This window comes from Eubalaena glacialis, chromosome 2, assembly GCF_028564815.1.
Source record: "Eubalaena glacialis isolate mEubGla1 chromosome 2, mEubGla1.1.hap2.+ XY, whole genome shotgun sequence".
Classification (NCBI taxonomy): domain Eukaryota; kingdom Metazoa; phylum Chordata; class Mammalia; order Artiodactyla; family Balaenidae; genus Eubalaena; species Eubalaena glacialis.
This window is the reverse complement of record NC_083717.1, coordinates 185,452,874-185,468,569: the sequence shown is the minus strand read 5'-3', so window position 1 is coordinate 185,468,569 and position 15,696 is coordinate 185,452,874. Positions and strand designations below refer to the sequence as shown.

At 46.7% G+C, this 15,696-nt stretch overlaps 1 protein-coding gene across 1 annotated transcript; it reads left to right on the top strand.

Moving 5' to 3' along the window:
- Positions 1-275: 275 nt before the first annotated feature.
- On the top strand, positions 276-8,140 carry LOC133085678 (uterine milk protein-like). The gene is made up of 4 exons (XM_061182848.1): positions 276-912; positions 3,723-3,990; positions 5,743-5,890; positions 7,934-8,140. The coding sequence occupies exons 1-4, from the start codon at positions 276-278 to the stop codon at positions 8,138-8,140; spliced, it is 1,260 nt and encodes a 419-aa protein (XP_061038831.1).
- The last annotated feature ends 7,556 nt before the right edge of the window (positions 8,141-15,696 follow it).

Below are 15,696 nucleotides of genomic sequence, written 5' to 3'. Positions count from 1 at the left end.
ACTTGCAGCGTAGGCTAGGGGCAGAACTGAATCCCTGTTAATCAGGTCACTTACCTTTAATTTGTCTGATGTCATGTTCCAGAATACTCATTAGACTTTCCTTGTTAGACTTAGCTAGAATCCTTCAATTAAGAACAAATAGCAACCCCACCCAGGTGAACTGCACCCAGATAAGAATGAGCCTTTTTCAATCCCCTCAGCATTGAGAACACGTTCCATAGAATATTCACCCGTATACCTCTTCCTTCCAATAACAGCTCTGGACTGTTGCAGAAATGTCCCACAGGAAAATACATCTGGCGCTGTCTCTGGTCCTCATCCTCTGTGGCCTTTTTAATAGCATCTTCTGTGAAAAGCAACAAGAGTCCCAACAGAATATCAACCTAGTCTTATTAAAGAAAATTCCATCTCTCTCCCAGAAGACGGAAGCTGGCTATAAGGCGTTTGCCCAAGAATTGTTCAGGTCTTTGATAATTGAGGATCCCAGAAAGAATATCATCTTCTCCCCTGTGGCCATCTCCATCGCCCTGGCCACCCTTTCCCTGGGGATCAAATCCACAATGCACACCAACCTCATTGAGGACCTGGGACTTGACCTCAGAAAAATTCAAGTGTTGGACAAGGACCAGCATCTTGTCCAGACGTGGCATGAGCTAGTGAAGCAAGAGCAACTGAAGCACAAGGACATTCTCTTTATCGATAACAACAGGAAGATCAACCAGATGTTTCTGCAGGAGATAGACAGAGTACATGAAGTGGACATCCAGACAATTGACTTTAAAGATACAGAAAAAACCAAGAAGGCCATCAACCAGTATGTGGCTGAAAAGGTACATAAGAAAATCAAAGACTTAATCACCCGCCTGGACCCTCAGACTGTCCTATGTCTTGTCAACTATGTTTTCTTCAAAGGTGAGGTTTATTAAATGCATGAATTCCCATTTGGGGTAAACTTTGCCCTTGTGTTTCCTAAAAGATTTAAGTCAGAAAAAAAAATTTTTTGTCAGTATATCCCATTTTCCCAGAAACCAGTAGATCCAAAACTTTTTTAATTGACTTTGATATCATTGTGTTGTCTAGCATTTTTCAGTATTTCTCCTCTTAATCCTCTCAATCATCTGGTTTGCCGTGCTTAAGATATTTTGGAGTAAAAAGGCAATGACTTTTGCTGGTAAAAAAGGGAAAAAGAAATCTTTTTGCAGAGGCATGAGCATTGGCTAATTCACTTGTTTTGTAAGGTCAGATCAGCGTGAGATGAGATGCTTTTCGAAGTTGTGTCCATTGTTGAATTCAGGATCACACACCAGGTGTCTAAAATATCAGTTTAAATTCCTGGTCACAGATCTTGATGTTGCCCTTGTTTCTTCAGGTGGGCTCAGAGTTACCGCTCACTGGCATCTATTTATACCCTCTTCCTCCACTTAACATTACCAGTCTCCTTCCTCCATGGACTCTCAGCCAGTGGCCTTGCCTCCTGCCAGAATGGGGACAAGAAAGCAGTTCTGACAGGATGTCCTCCATGTGCTGCCCAAGGCTCACACACCTCTCTTCTCACTCTCCTCTCTGGTCACAGTGAAGGAGTGCTTGTCCCCTCCCCTTCCTCAATGCAGGTCCCCTTCCATCTTCCCTGCCCAAGGACTCCCTCCACTTTCCTCTTACCCCATAGCTCATGCCTCTTTTGTCTCCTTTGCTGGTTTCTCCTCTTCTGACTTCTAAAACTGTCTCCTGCCTCACCTGACCTCACGACCTCAAACACCATCTGTACTCTGACTATTCCCCATACTCTAGATGCAGCCTGGACCACCTCTTCTGAGATCCAGACTCTAATACTCATCTGCCTACTGACATCTCTTTGGGGATGTTTCACAGACCCTCGAACACAATCCCCCCAACCATGCCCAGCATCTGCTCGCCTCAGAGAATCACAATGCCATTCACCCACCTTCTCCTGACAAAACCTCCCCTCCAGCCTCCAGATTCAAGAAAACAGTAAGTCCTATGGATTCTGCCTGCAGAGCTGATCTGGAATGTGTTCGCCTCTCACCATCTGGTCTACCACATTTGTAGCCAAGGCCACCACTATCTCTTGCCTAGATGACTCGCCCCAGCTGTCTAATTACTATGTTTCCATTCGTGCCTGCCTCCACTCCCTTCTCCATTAAAAGACCAGAACAATTTTCTTAAAACATAAATCACATCATTCCCCCATCTAAAGCCCTTCCGTAGCGTCCTGTTGCACTTGGAATGCAATCCCACCCAGACCCAGCTGTGCATGCTTTGAGCCCTGCTGATGCCTCCAGTGTCTCCCCATCACTATCCCTCTCATTGTTATGCTTTGCCCACAAAGACCTTCCCTTCTTCCTTAAATGCATCCTGCTTTTTCCCGTCTTAGTCCATGATGTTCCTTCCCTAGGAATGTTCTTCCTCCCCTTCTTTGCCAGATGGAGCACCCTCTTCTTTTAAGCCTCAGCCTCAATGCTCCCTCCTCAAGAAGGCCTTCCCTGGCCTTCCAGAGGAAGTGCTTCCATGCTAGCACTCAGCTCCTTACTTGCATCTTTCCTAATGCTCATCACACTTTTAACCATTTACAGTGGTGGATTGCTTTTCTCTCTGTATCCCCTTAGAAAGTAAACTCCATGAGGACACAGGCCCTCTGTTTCATTCACTGCTATAACCTCAGTACTTAGAATGGTACCTGGCACATTTTTTGAGCTCAAGAAATTTCAGATTTGAATGAGTCAATTAATGGATAAACTGTTGTGGATTAAACAGGGTTCCTACCAGGACATGAAGATTGTTTGTTCTTTACATGATAAGTGAAGGAAATGCTCATAAAACAATGCTTCCCATCACAGGATGCTTGCTCAGGCTACTGGGACCATTATTCATATTTGGACTCACAGTTCCAAACTAGGTGCCTAGGACATAGAAAGTGCTCCACAAATGATCTTGGAGGGATCATGTCTCTGGATGCTTTAGAGAACTCTCGGGCATGATTCCCTCTTAAAGCTTTCCAAAAGCTTTATCTATATCACACTTTAGAAGGCAAGTAGTAAAAACAGAACAGAGAGGACCGTAAGCCTGGCTATAGAATCAGAAGCAAGGCTAACACTTGCAGAGATTTTCCAGACCAAACTAGATGGCCGTCACTCTGGGTGACAGATGCATTTTTTAACTGGTGTGTACCTTGAATCTTTTTTTAAATCCACTGGGGAAGTGCATTATTTAAAGTAGGATTTCACGCAGGGGTGTGCATGTGTGCGCAGGTGTGTGTCTTTCTGATGAAAAGTTTCCCTCCTTGAATAAGTTACATAAATTTTAAACAGATTTCTTTACCATAGGACTTCTTTGAACTCTTAATACACTCAAATGCAGTGGGAATTTTCAAAGAAGTGTTGCTGTGGTCAATGTTTCCTAAATTATTTGATGACAGAATCCTTTCTTGGTGTTATAGTTCCAGAGGCAGGTATTTTGGTAAACATCCTTTGAGAAATACAGATTTAAAGAAATTCTATGGTGAATATCTTTGAAAATCATGTGTTAGCTTTTCTTTCCTTTGCACCAGTCTAGAATTTTAAATATTCTGTTCACTATGGTCAAGGTATCACCAAAAATAGACTGCTTCCTTCCCAAGCTGATGACCTCTGGGGTCCCCAAACCTGGGGGTGGTGATGATTTTCCGCCAGATCACTCTTTGACTTTTTCCTTCCTGATTCCCCCAGGCATTTGGGAAAGAGCTTTTCAGACCAACCTCACGCAGAAGGAGGACTTCCTTGTGAATGAAAACACCAAAGTGCAGGTGGACATGATGAGGAAGACAGAACGGATGATTTACAGCCACTCAGAGGAGCTTCTGGCTACGATGGTTAAGATGCCTTACAAAGGAAATGTGTCCATCATTCTTGTGCTCCCAGATGTAGGACAATTCCACTTTGCTCTAAGAGAGATAACTGCTAAGCGAGCTAGACTTCAGAAAGCCAGTGACTTCAGGTATCCTATTCTGGAGGAACATTCTAGATTCCCATTGCATTTTTGCTCAGCCCTCACTTCCTCTATGTAAAAGCCTTATTGGGGGTGGGGGGGGGGAGTTTGGCATCTGGTTATTTCCTAGCATATTTGTAGAAAATGAAACAAACCAAACAGAAAGAATAGCAGCCTGAGTTCCCTTACCAGCCAGAAGCCCCTTAAACTGTTAATTATGGTTCTTTTTGTCACATGTACAGTATCAGAAACCCACTTCATACAAGCTCAGGATGGGTAAAGAGAGGAATTTATTGGAAAGATACATGGGAATTTCACAGAACCCCAGGGAATAAACACAGCCAGGTCTCATGAGGGATTGGAACAAGGGACAGCAAGGGCACCCAGAACCCCATCTCTCTTGGTGTCACTAGTCCTTGATTCTAACCTCTCTAGCTCAGCAAACCAGCTTTTCACACACACGTTAGCCCGTGATCCATTCACCCAAAAAATATTTTCTGAGCACCTATTGTATGCCAGAAACTGCTTGGTGCTGGGAATATAATGGTTAGCCAAACATTTCCCTACTATCGTGGAATTTTCAGTCTGGTGGAAGAGGTAGAAAGTCAACTAACAAATACACAATTTCGAATTGTAGTAAAAGCTAAGGAGATAATGAGTAGGGTGACATCAGCGAATTCAGTTGTGGAGTATTAATTAGGGCTCTTAATTAGTTATGACGGTCAGGGAAGGAGCCTAAGGAGGTAAATTGCAAGCTGAGACCACTGTAGACAGGCATGGCTCTCTTTCATTCAATCAGGTGCTCCACCCCACACTAAACTGAGTATCTTTCGATTCCCGCTACATATTCCTGGAAGGGAGCATTGAACTAACCCAGCTCGGGTATGATATTCACCAAGGTCCTGTCAAATGTGGATAAATTAAATAGTGAAATCATGATTTTCAATGGCCCACTGATCTGAGCAGCAGGGGTGGGGGGACAGTCTTCAGGCAATAAATGCGTAGATTGGGAAGAAATCTCTCAACAGCATTTACTCCTACAGTTGAGGGCCACAGCAGAGGGGGTCTGCCATCTTCTGCCACGGTTGTGCCTACCACAGCGTTCCTGGTTGGGACAGAGCGGGTACAGCAGTAGAGAGACTCAACTGAACGGGTTGCTAGCCAATCAGAAGCTCAACACCGCACTGACATAGTCTAAAATGAATTGGTTGGTGAGCAACCAAAAATGTTGGGTGGGAGGGCTGGCGCTACGCATTCTAATACTCTCCCTTAGTCATAGAGTTGCTGATCTATAGAGGGAAGAGTCCTCCTCTCTGTTCGAAAGCTTATTATCCAGGCTGGAGCTTCCTCTCCTGTGAAAACTCCCTCTGCTCTACCTGCAGCACGGGGACCTCATGCCCTCCATCTCCCTCACCACATTTAGGGTCACTGCCCAATTTAAACCCCTGCATCCAGAAGAAGGGTTGGAGGGACTCAGGGCTGGATGCTCTTGGTCTGACCCTCATCTTCTCTTGCATAGAGAGCCTGTGAAGGGAATCATTTGAATAGCAAGGTATATTTTGAGTAAGTGGTTTGCTTGGAAATTCAACATTGCAGCTCATACTCCAGCATCTTTAATCTCCCCCCAAGCCAGCACTTCAGAACAAACACTTCTGTTACATTTTCACTTGGAAGAGGTCTTTCAGCCTAAGGCAAGGTGCTTCCCCTAGACCCCAGGAGAGGGACATTGTTCAGCTTCCTTGTCGTTTTCATTCTCAACAGATTGGTGCACTTAGTTTTGCCCAAGTTCAAGATCTCCTCCAAGATAAACTTAAAACATCTGCTTCCCAAGATTGACATCAAAGATATGCCTACTACAACAGCGGCCACCCAGAGCATCACAAAGAAGGCTTCTCTATCTATTTTGGAGGTGAGTGGGGCAAATTCTAGAGTCTCTGTTTTATCCACCACAGTCCTGATTGAAAACGTTTTTTTTATACAGCAGTTATAGCTCTTATCTGACTGGGTCCCTGGGCTGTGGGGGTTCTTTCGTCATTCACTCACTCAAAAGTAATTGCATCAAGCACTGGAGGCACTGGGGGTGAAGTGGTGAGCCAGCCAGACAACATCTTACTCTCATAGCCGTTCCATTCTATTGACAGGGTAGCCAGGGAGCACGCCAACAGACAGATATGTATTATGTCCACCAGTGATACTTCCTGTGAAGAAAGGAAAGCAGAGAAACTGGGAACAGCACACTGGGGTGCAGTGAGCAGGCTTGAGAAGGCCTGGGTTGGCCTTTATGCCAAGGCCTGAATGAAGGGCAGGAGAGAGAAGGGGGCACATACCTGGGGACGTGTGTTCCAGACAAAGAGAGCAAGTGTATCCTAAGGGAATGTGAACTTGAAATTTTTGAGGAACCCCAAGAAGGCCCAGGCAGTTAGAGTGCTGAGTAAGACGGAGCCTGGTAGGAGGTGAGGGCAGAAGTCAGGCAGGGCCAGGTCATGTAGGTGTCCCAGGCCCTGGACAGGACGGGGGTTTATTCTGACTGACATGGGAGACCACCGAGGCTGACATGAGCTGACATATGCTTTACAAAAGACCACTTCTTGCCGTGCGGAGAACAGGCAATGGCCCTGGAGGAAGAGGGGGACCCATTAGGAAGTTTGGCGGGTAACCCAGGTGAGAGGTAATGGAGGATGGACGGGGCCTCCGAGGGAGGGTTAGCTGTGGTGAGAAGGCTCTGTGTGCCTTTTGAAGACAGAGCAGGGGAGCAGGGAGGGAAGAACCGGGTTTGTAAGCTGGAGCCTGGGAAACAATGGAGCCAATGCGTGAGGCAGGAAAGATGGAGGAGGAGTGGTTTTGGGGAGCAGACAGAGACTGGCTGTCTAAACTTAAGATGCCAGTTAGACATCCAGATGCCGGGGAACATTTATTTATGAGATAATTTTACCCATCCCGGTGGGCACAGGGGCTGCCCTCCAATGACTCCACCAAGGTCACTAACTGGCTGGCTGCTTTGTGACCGCCATAGGGGCCAGGATACTTTGAGGACTTTGCCCAGGACATAAATAGCAAACACAATCCCTCCCCGTGATACAGCACCTGACAAATTACAAAGCACTTTTTCATGGTTTCTCTTGCTCGAGTCTCCCAATGACCTTGGGGGTCGGGACAGGGCAGGGGTCCTGTTCTTTAATTGGGAGATCATGAACCTGTCACTCACAGACATTGGATGGAATTCCCAGGGTTGGGACCCCCAGGGGATGCTGTGCTTCCCGTGGCCCAGTGGGTGTAAGCACTACTTACCGTGTCCAATTCAAACAGAACCCACCCGGCAGGTGTGCACTGAGTGCTGGTTGTTGGGCTGGGTTTGAGAGATGTTGAATCCATCACCAGTAATGCAAGCAATGTCATGGCCATGTGCTCCAGCAGGGCCTCTTGCAGATCAGGGAGGCCAACATGCATGTTCTGGCACAAGCATTTTTACACGGAGGTTAAATTGTCCTTGCATGGATGGAGACAAGAACAACTAGCCCCCTAGTGGTTTTTATCACATCCTTCTTGAAAGTGTTGGAAATGACTATCTCTCAGTCGTTCTATGGGATTTTTTTCTAAGCCTACAGACCACCCAGCCTTCCTCTGTGTTTTATTCCCCTTTCCTCCCTTTTAAACATGTTAACACCGTGAGTTGCCTGCCCTGTGCTGAAAAAGTCTGAACTCAACAATTACCAACCCTAGTATCAACCCCACTCGGGGACATCTGGCCTTCAATGGTGAACCCAGCTGCTGGGAGCTGAGGGTGGTTTTCTAGGAATGGAAGTCAGCTTTCCTCCACCTGCCATCGGCCATGGAGGGAAGCTGCCTCCCTGATCTTGACCACAGGAGATCATTGGGCACACCGCCCCGACTTGTTCTCCGGCCAGCCAGGTGAGTTCACTCCCAGAGCTGAGAGGGAAATTGTCTCTCCCAGGCCGTGCATCAAGCTGAGATAGAGGTGAGCGAGCATGGCTTAATCACGGATGCAGCCAAGGACACGGACTTGTGGAAGGTCCCCGTGGACACGAAGGAGGTCCCTGTGGTCGTGAAGTTCAATAGACCCTTCTTGCTGTTTGTGGAGGATCAGATGACTCAAAGAGACCTCTTTGTGGGCAAAGTCTTAAACCCCAAAACGGAGTAGCGGGGCCAGGCTGTGCTGTGCAGGAACTTAGCTGGTCATGAATAAAATGAATACAACTCACCACCCTGTGTCAAAATGCTGAGACTGAGACGTGTGGTCTGGGAATGGAGTGGGGCGGGTCATTGCTGGTCTTCTGTCCAAGAACAGAGCAGCTTAAGAAGCAGGTTGGGGGCCTGCCAGAGACATTTGGCTGGGGTGCCTTCTGTCCTGGAAGAAGGCTGACATAGGCAGGGAAGCAGTTCTGAGGGGGGTGAGCAGGTGCGGGGGAGCTGTTTCCGTCGGTGGTGGTCTCATCAGCCTTGCTTCCTGTCCAGCTGGCAATCAGAGCCTGTCGTCTCATCTGTACGGAGGAGCTGTACTAACTCCCCCATACAGCCCCGGGCAGAGGCAGGTCCCACAGCAGAGAGGAGGCTGGGAAGAGGGTCGGTACCCACAGACACCTCGGTGGGCTTCCATGTGTTCACCCAGCTCCAAGGGGAAATGGGAATACCCGGAGAAGCAGAGGATCCCAGATATGTTGGCAGCATCTTCTCTGCCCCATGCTCTAGTCTCTTTTCATCTTTACAACAACCTTCTATGAGGGAGTTATTATTGCCCCCTACTGGAAAGGAAGTAAAATTGATGAGGGGAAAACAGGATTGTGTGTGTGTGTGTGTGTGTGTGAGTGTGTGTGTGTGTGTGTGTGTGTGTGTGTGTGTGTTTGAGAGACTGGGACTTGGGAACTAGCTGGCTGGCCATGACTTGCCTTGGACATATGGGAGGGATCATGGAGTCTGATGGAAACCAGACATTTGACAAGGGAAGTCAGATCCAGAGGCCATGGGCACAGCTGGCAAAGACATTGGCCAAACAGGCTGACCCAAGAGTGATACCCAAGAGGCGGGACCTTGCCTGGGTAGGCTAGTTCAGAGCAGCAACTGGAGCAGACTAGGACAGAGGGTGAAATAAAACTCTTCTGGTAGAGAGCCCAGGCTCAGTGCTGAAAACACAAGGCCAAGAATGAGATTGGAGGCCAAAAATGGGGGAGGGGGGACTGACTGCAGAGCCATGCGATGACATGCCCAAGCCAGAGCTACCTGGGGGGCCACAATTAGACCCAGGAGCCTTGGACTGGATGAGAGAGGCCTGGTCACCCCAAACCACAGAAGTCCCTCTGTGGTGGGGTTTAGGACACAACCCAAGTGTTCTCTTCTGGGAACGATGTGACCCTGAAGGAAATCCGTCCACTACCAAAGGAGTCACTTCAGGGCTAGAACTTTCATTCCTTTAACAAGGATGCTCAAACGCCCAAGAAAAGAGCTTGTCACTTGCATCACCACTTACAACCCAAGCTCCAATAGAGGAGAGGCCTGGGGATGGACCGCAAGAGCAGCTTGGAGAAGTAGCTCAATAAGGAAGCTAACTCGAGAGAGGAACAGTAAAGTGGATTGTTCTAGAAAATGTGCAGGAAGTGAGTCAACAGCATAACCAGAGGGAGGAAGGGCTAGAGATCCATGGTTGTGTATGGCTTATCTCCAAGCAGATCCACGGCAGAAGCAGAGGGGGAAGGTGCTCGTGAGGATTTTGGGGGCCTGGACCCATTTAGCAGAGGGTATCCACGGAGGATATTGAGGGTCCAGTGTCCCACATGCTAAAGGGAGGTAGGCAGTGACACGTGAAACAAGAAGATTATTGGCACATATAGGAAAAAGCCCAGGAAACGACTGAGAAGCAGTAGGCACCCAGGTCAACTCTGCAGACTTAACCAAGCCCATCTGCCCAAGCTCATGGCGAGCTGTGCCATCTCACAAACTTTGGTGCCACAAATGTGGTGCCTTCACTAGAGGCCAGAGTAGGCTTTTTTTTATGACTGCAGCAGTGAGCTGGTGTGATTCCAAGGTTGATGGTGAGAGGAGTTTACTTTCATGTGTGTAAGGGCACATTTTCCTGCCCTTTGACTCTGAGATTGGACACACAGGTGAGGTGTCTGTGCACCAAGGTCAAAGGTTTGCACTCCAGTAAGGAAACCAAGCAACCCAAGGAGATGCTGCTCAATCCTCTTTCCTACTAACACATGACATGTGTGATAGTTAATTTTATGTGTCAACTTGCCTGGGCCACAGTGCCCACATATGTGGTCAAACATTCTTCTGGATGTTTTGGTGAAGGTGTTTTGGGGGATGATTAACATTGAAATTGGTGGACTTTGGGTAAAACAGACTGCCTTACATAAGTTGAAGGCCTTAATAGAACAAAGACTGACCTCCCCTGAGCAAGAAGGAATTCTACCACCAGGCAGCCTTCGGACTTGACCTGCAATGTCCACTCTTCTTGGGTCTCCAGGCTGATAGGCTACTCTGCAGATTTTGGACTTGCCATCCTCCATAATCACGTGCGTGAACCAATTCCTTAAAATCTCTCTCTCTCTCTCTCTCTCTCTCTCTCTCTCTCTCCTTGCTCTGGGCCAGGCACTGCATAAACGTTGCCCATGTACAAACGTTTCATCCCCACCACAGCTCCGTGAGGGTCTCTACTGTGGCGGGGTCTGTAATAGATTCCAAAATGTGAGTCTCCCGGGATTGTTTCTTCTTCCCTAGCATGTGACACATGATTGTAAAGAGCCAAGTAATTTATGTGCAAGCCAAGAGTGAACTGGATTCCTCTTAGGTGAGAAAGGAACTCTGGCCGTGTACTTCAATTTTTTTGTTTATTCATACTGCAATTGTGCCTTTATAAAACACCCAGAAAGTTCTCGGCATTGTTCTAGACCCAGGGGTAGGGTCTCAAACATCAGTGGGTGTAGCAGACCCCATCAGTGCCTGGCCACAGTGTCCTTGGCTTTCACCTTTCCAGCACACACCAGATGGGTCCTACTGTGAGTACCTTCTGCTCTCCATCTGGGGCTTTAACACACCCGACAGGCCAGAGGCACCTCCAGCCCCACCCTATCATAGCATCAGATTCAGTATCCTAGGAGCTTTTATGTTTTAAAAGTGGCTTTTGATTGGAACCACTGTGCCAACCTGAATGAGCTTTTATTTTGCTTTATGTGTACAATTAAATAATTCTAATTTTTAACAATGTTTTATTGTTTTTTGTTATAAATAAAATACATGTTCTTTTTTGAGAAATTAAGAGAAGACAAAAATCTACGAAGAACATAAAAGTTACCCAATTCCATCACCAAAAGACTCACTCATAAAAAATATTCATGGGCTTCCCTGGTGGCGCAGTGGTTGAGAATCTGCCTGCCAATGCTGGGGACACGGGTTCGAGCCCTGGTCTGGGAAGATCCCACATGTCACGGAGCAACTAGGCCCGTGAGCCACAACTACTAAGCCTGCGCGTCTGGAGCCTGTGCTCCGCAACAAGAGAAGCCGTGACAGTGAGAGGCCCACGCACCGCAATGAAGAGTGGCCCCCGCTTGCCGCAACTAGAGAAAAGCCCTCGCAAAGAAGCGAAGACCCAACACAACCAAAAACTAATTAATTAATTAATTAATTTAAAAAAAATTCATTTAGTTCCACGCTTGGTTCTAGATCTTAGGTAAACAAAAATCAATGATCCCACTTTACAAAGCTTTTGATATGGCGGGAGAGAAAATTTTGCTCTATTCTCTGAATTTCCTTCCAGTCTTTTTTTTCCTGTACATGGATCATATTTATTTAAAGCATCAGTAAAATACTGGAATGGTTTAGTGTTGTAGTGAAGGCCTCAGCTGGGGGGTCAGATCTGTCTTCTGAGGATGGTCCCACTGCCCACTTAGCGAGCGAATGAGTTATTGACCTCACTGGGCCTCAGCTTCCCATTTGTAAAGTAGAGAGAATCATGCCTCTCTCATTCTTTTTTTCCCAGTTTTATTGAGAAATAATTGACATCCATCACTGTATAAGTTAAAGGTATACAGCATGATGGTTCGATTTACAGATACTGTGAAATGATCACCACAGTAGGTTTAGTTAACATCTCACATTACTATTGTGAGAGTGACTCACAAAGAAAACTGCCTGGAACACACAAAACGCAGGTAATGGACCAGCAGCCAACGCATCACGACCCCCTCCTGCCATCTCCAACATGAGAATATCCTCAAACCAAGCTGGGTCCAGAATCACAATTCACTTTGTAGGACAGGCCGTCAGGGCAGAAACTTTGAAGAAAAGGTCACTTCCTGTTTTCATACCGGTTCCAGGAATTGACCTGACAAATATTGACTAGGCTGCCATGATCTTCAAACACTATTTTCCTGTGGGTAGGAGGTGATGCAGTGCTGAAGACCCAGGGCCCCCAGCTCAGGGACCTTGCTGTGAGTACTACGCTTGTGTCTGAAACGAAGGCGGGGGTGGCAGCTCTCTCTCTCTCTCTCTCTCACTTTGGCAGAATAAATGGGAGAACTGAGTCCCCTAAAGGAAAAACATGATGATGTACTCCTTCTAAGGCTTGAAGTAGGAACTTCAGGTTTTAAATAACATTTTATGGATAACTTGGCCTTTAAATTTTTTGAGAAAGAAACTCCCAGTATTCCTCGAAGTTAGACAAGAAAACGGAACAATACAACCCAAAACAAAATGATAAAATTGTTGCAGCAACTTTACTGGAAACTCTGTTATATGAAAGAGTGATGATTCAGGGGCCTGGTCTGGAATTTGAATCATGCCCCTGCCACTTAATAGGTGTTTCTCTCCTTAATAGGTGTTTCTCTCCAGGGATAATATTACCAAGGTCTTAAGGTTCTCATAAGGATTCAATTTAAAGAAATTAAGCAAGTTTTTCTCCACTGGGGCACTGCTAGCATTTGGGACGGACCCTTCTTCTTTGCCTGTGACTATTTTAGCATTTCGAGAGTTTTCTCTCTCCCATTAAACTCCAATAATAGCACCTCCTTCTCCAGACTTTGAGATGATCCAAATACTATCCCCCCTTCACACACATCCCTCCCCCTGCATTTGAGAACAAATCTGGCTGGGAACCAATGATACAATATAGCTAATATCCCCACCATAAAAGAAATAATAAATAGGGATATTATAATTAATTCATGGAGTTCTTAATTTTCCTCTGGGATCTTTCTGGAAAAGGAATAAAGGAATAAATTGGATGTAACTATATCCAGCCTCAGTAGAAAGGAGTGAAAATTAACACTGCATACTTCCTATGTGCCACGTGCTATATACATGATATTACGTCTTATAATCCACAAGCAACCCCACCCCCAGGAGGTAGGCATTGTCATTTGCATTTTGCAAATAACACACTGCAGTTCAGAGAGCTTCCTTTACATAGTATCACCCAGTGATTTAACGGCAGAGCCTTGATTCAAACCCGGACCCCCTGACTTACAATTCAGTCCTCTGGGAAATAGATCCTCTGCAAGTTTGGGTATCCTGGGGGTTCAGTAAGTAGAAAATGGTGGTGAGTTCATTGGGATAAAAAGAATAAACTGGAAATAGTTTTATTACAGCTGTACTTCTAATTTTCCCCAGGAGCAGACCAATTTTTAAATTGTTCTGCTTCCCAATATGAACAGAAATTAAGCGGGTCTACAGCAAGCTGTGCTGGAGGGGTTAGGACGTGGCATTGAGAAACTGCCTGCAGTACTTTGACCAGCAAATGTGTTTCAACGTAATCGATAATGCGGCTAGATTCGTCCCTCCTGACAACTGGCCTTGGGGGTTTGGTTGGGTATTTAGAGCACCAGGCGCTATAAATCATCTACAAAAATATGTAAGCGACCCAGAGATCATTGGTTTGGGCAAAAGGTATTAAAGGTGCTGATTAAGACACAAAATTTATCAGGACAGATGAACAACAAGGATGGGGTGGTAAGCTGTGGGCAGCCGCTGTGGCATGGGACAACAGAAGGGTCAGTTTTGAAGGGAACGAGGGGACGAGACTCCTTACGGAGGACAGCAAGGTGGGGGATGGGGGGGTCCGAGTGTGTGCACGTGGGGATGTGTGTGTGACAAGCGCATTGTCTACACTGCAGCTTCACCTCGAGCTGGAGCTTCACTCCCAACCCTGAAGCACTTTGACCTGCTCAGGTGACACATTGGCTCTTCTGGCACATTTTATAATTTAAAGCACAGGAGTTATTGCATTTATTTCCTAGGGCTGCCATAACAAACTTTCACAAACTTCCACCCAGCTTAAACAACAGAAACTGATTCTCACAGTTCTGAGGACTAGAAGTCCAAGATCAAGGCGTTGGCAGGGCTGGTTCCTTCCGAGGCTCTGAGGGACAGTCTGTTCCAGGCCTCTCTCTTTGCTTCTGGGGGTTTGCTGGCAATCTTTGGTGTTCCTTGGCTTGTAGAGCATCACCCTGATTGATTTCTGCCTTCATCTTTACATCTCCTTCTGCCTGTGTGTATGTCTGTGTCCAATTTCCCCTTTTTATAAAAACACCAGTCATATTAGATTAGGGCCCATATTAACCTCATATTAACTAGTTACATCTCAATGACACTATTTCCAAACAAGATCACATTCTGACATGCTGGAGATTAGGACTTCAACATATGAATTTGTGGGGCAGGGGATACAATTTAACAGATATCTTTCCTTAAACTCTCCATCAACTAAGATACAGGTTTCAGCCCTTGCATGTGACAAGAGGTACTCGAAATAGCAGGTTTGATGGAGACAGAGTAGACCTTTCCTGTCTCTCCCCCACCCTCAGGCTCCATCCATCCTGCGGCTTTGCCACCCCTCATCCTCATAAGCTGTGCCCACCCGCAAGGTCCCCAAGGCTGATCGTCGCATCCACACTCCAGCAAATGGAGACCAGAAAAGTAGAGGGCACTCCTCTTTCTGGGAGAGCCTGGCCCAGGAGTTCCACACATCATCCTCTTCCCTCCAGTCAGCAAGATTCTAGTTACTGGCAACACCTAGGTGCAGGGGAAGCCCAACATCACTCATGTCACAGTGTCCTGACCATTTGTTCCATAGTATTGAGGGTTGCCCCAGTCTTTGAAAGTTAATGAGTGATTGAAAGAATGACTGGAAAGGAGAAAGATAAAAGAAAAAGAAGGAAGGAAGGAAGGAAAGAAGGAAGTAAGGAAGGAAGGAAGGAAGAGAGGGAGGAAAGATAGATGCAGGGAGGAAGGCAGGCAGAAAAGACCATGGAAGTTCTTTTTTTAATAGCCCAGAGTCCTTTTCTCAGCAAAATCTTATAGGCAAATCAATATGTAAAGCAGACAAGAGGCCGCTGCTCTGACTCTAGCCTGGGGGAAAACGTCTGGAGCCCGCTGGCTCATCCCCGCCTCACCCTCCATAGCAGCGGTCCCCAAACTTTTTGGCACCAGGTACCGGTTTCGTGGAAGACAATTTTTCCATGGACGGAGTTGCGGAGCGATGGTCCAGGCGGTAATGCAGGCAATGGGGAGCGGCAGATGAAGCTTTGCTTGCTTGCCCGCCGCTCCCCTCTTGCTGTGCGGCCCAGGGGTTGGGGAATCCCTGCTCTACAATGCCCCGCACCTCTGTGGGATCCAGTTTGGATGGGAGGTTTACCGTGTAAACGTGAAGCACTGTGAAGCTATTTATGAAGGAGAATGACGTGTTCACCATCTTGTTTTTAGAGG

Coding starts and splice junctions, on each gene's coding strand:
- LOC133085678 (XM_061182848.1), top strand. CDS start 276: ATGTCCCACAGGAAAATACATCTGGCGCTGTCTCTGGTCCTCATCCTC. Junction 913..3,722: donor CAACTATGTTTTCTTCAAAG/GTGAGGTTTATT, acceptor TGATTCCCCCAG/GCATTTGGGAAAGAGCTTTT. Junction 3,991..5,742: donor CAGAAAGCCAGTGACTTCAG/GTATCCTATTCT, acceptor CATTCTCAACAG/ATTGGTGCACTTAGTTTTGC.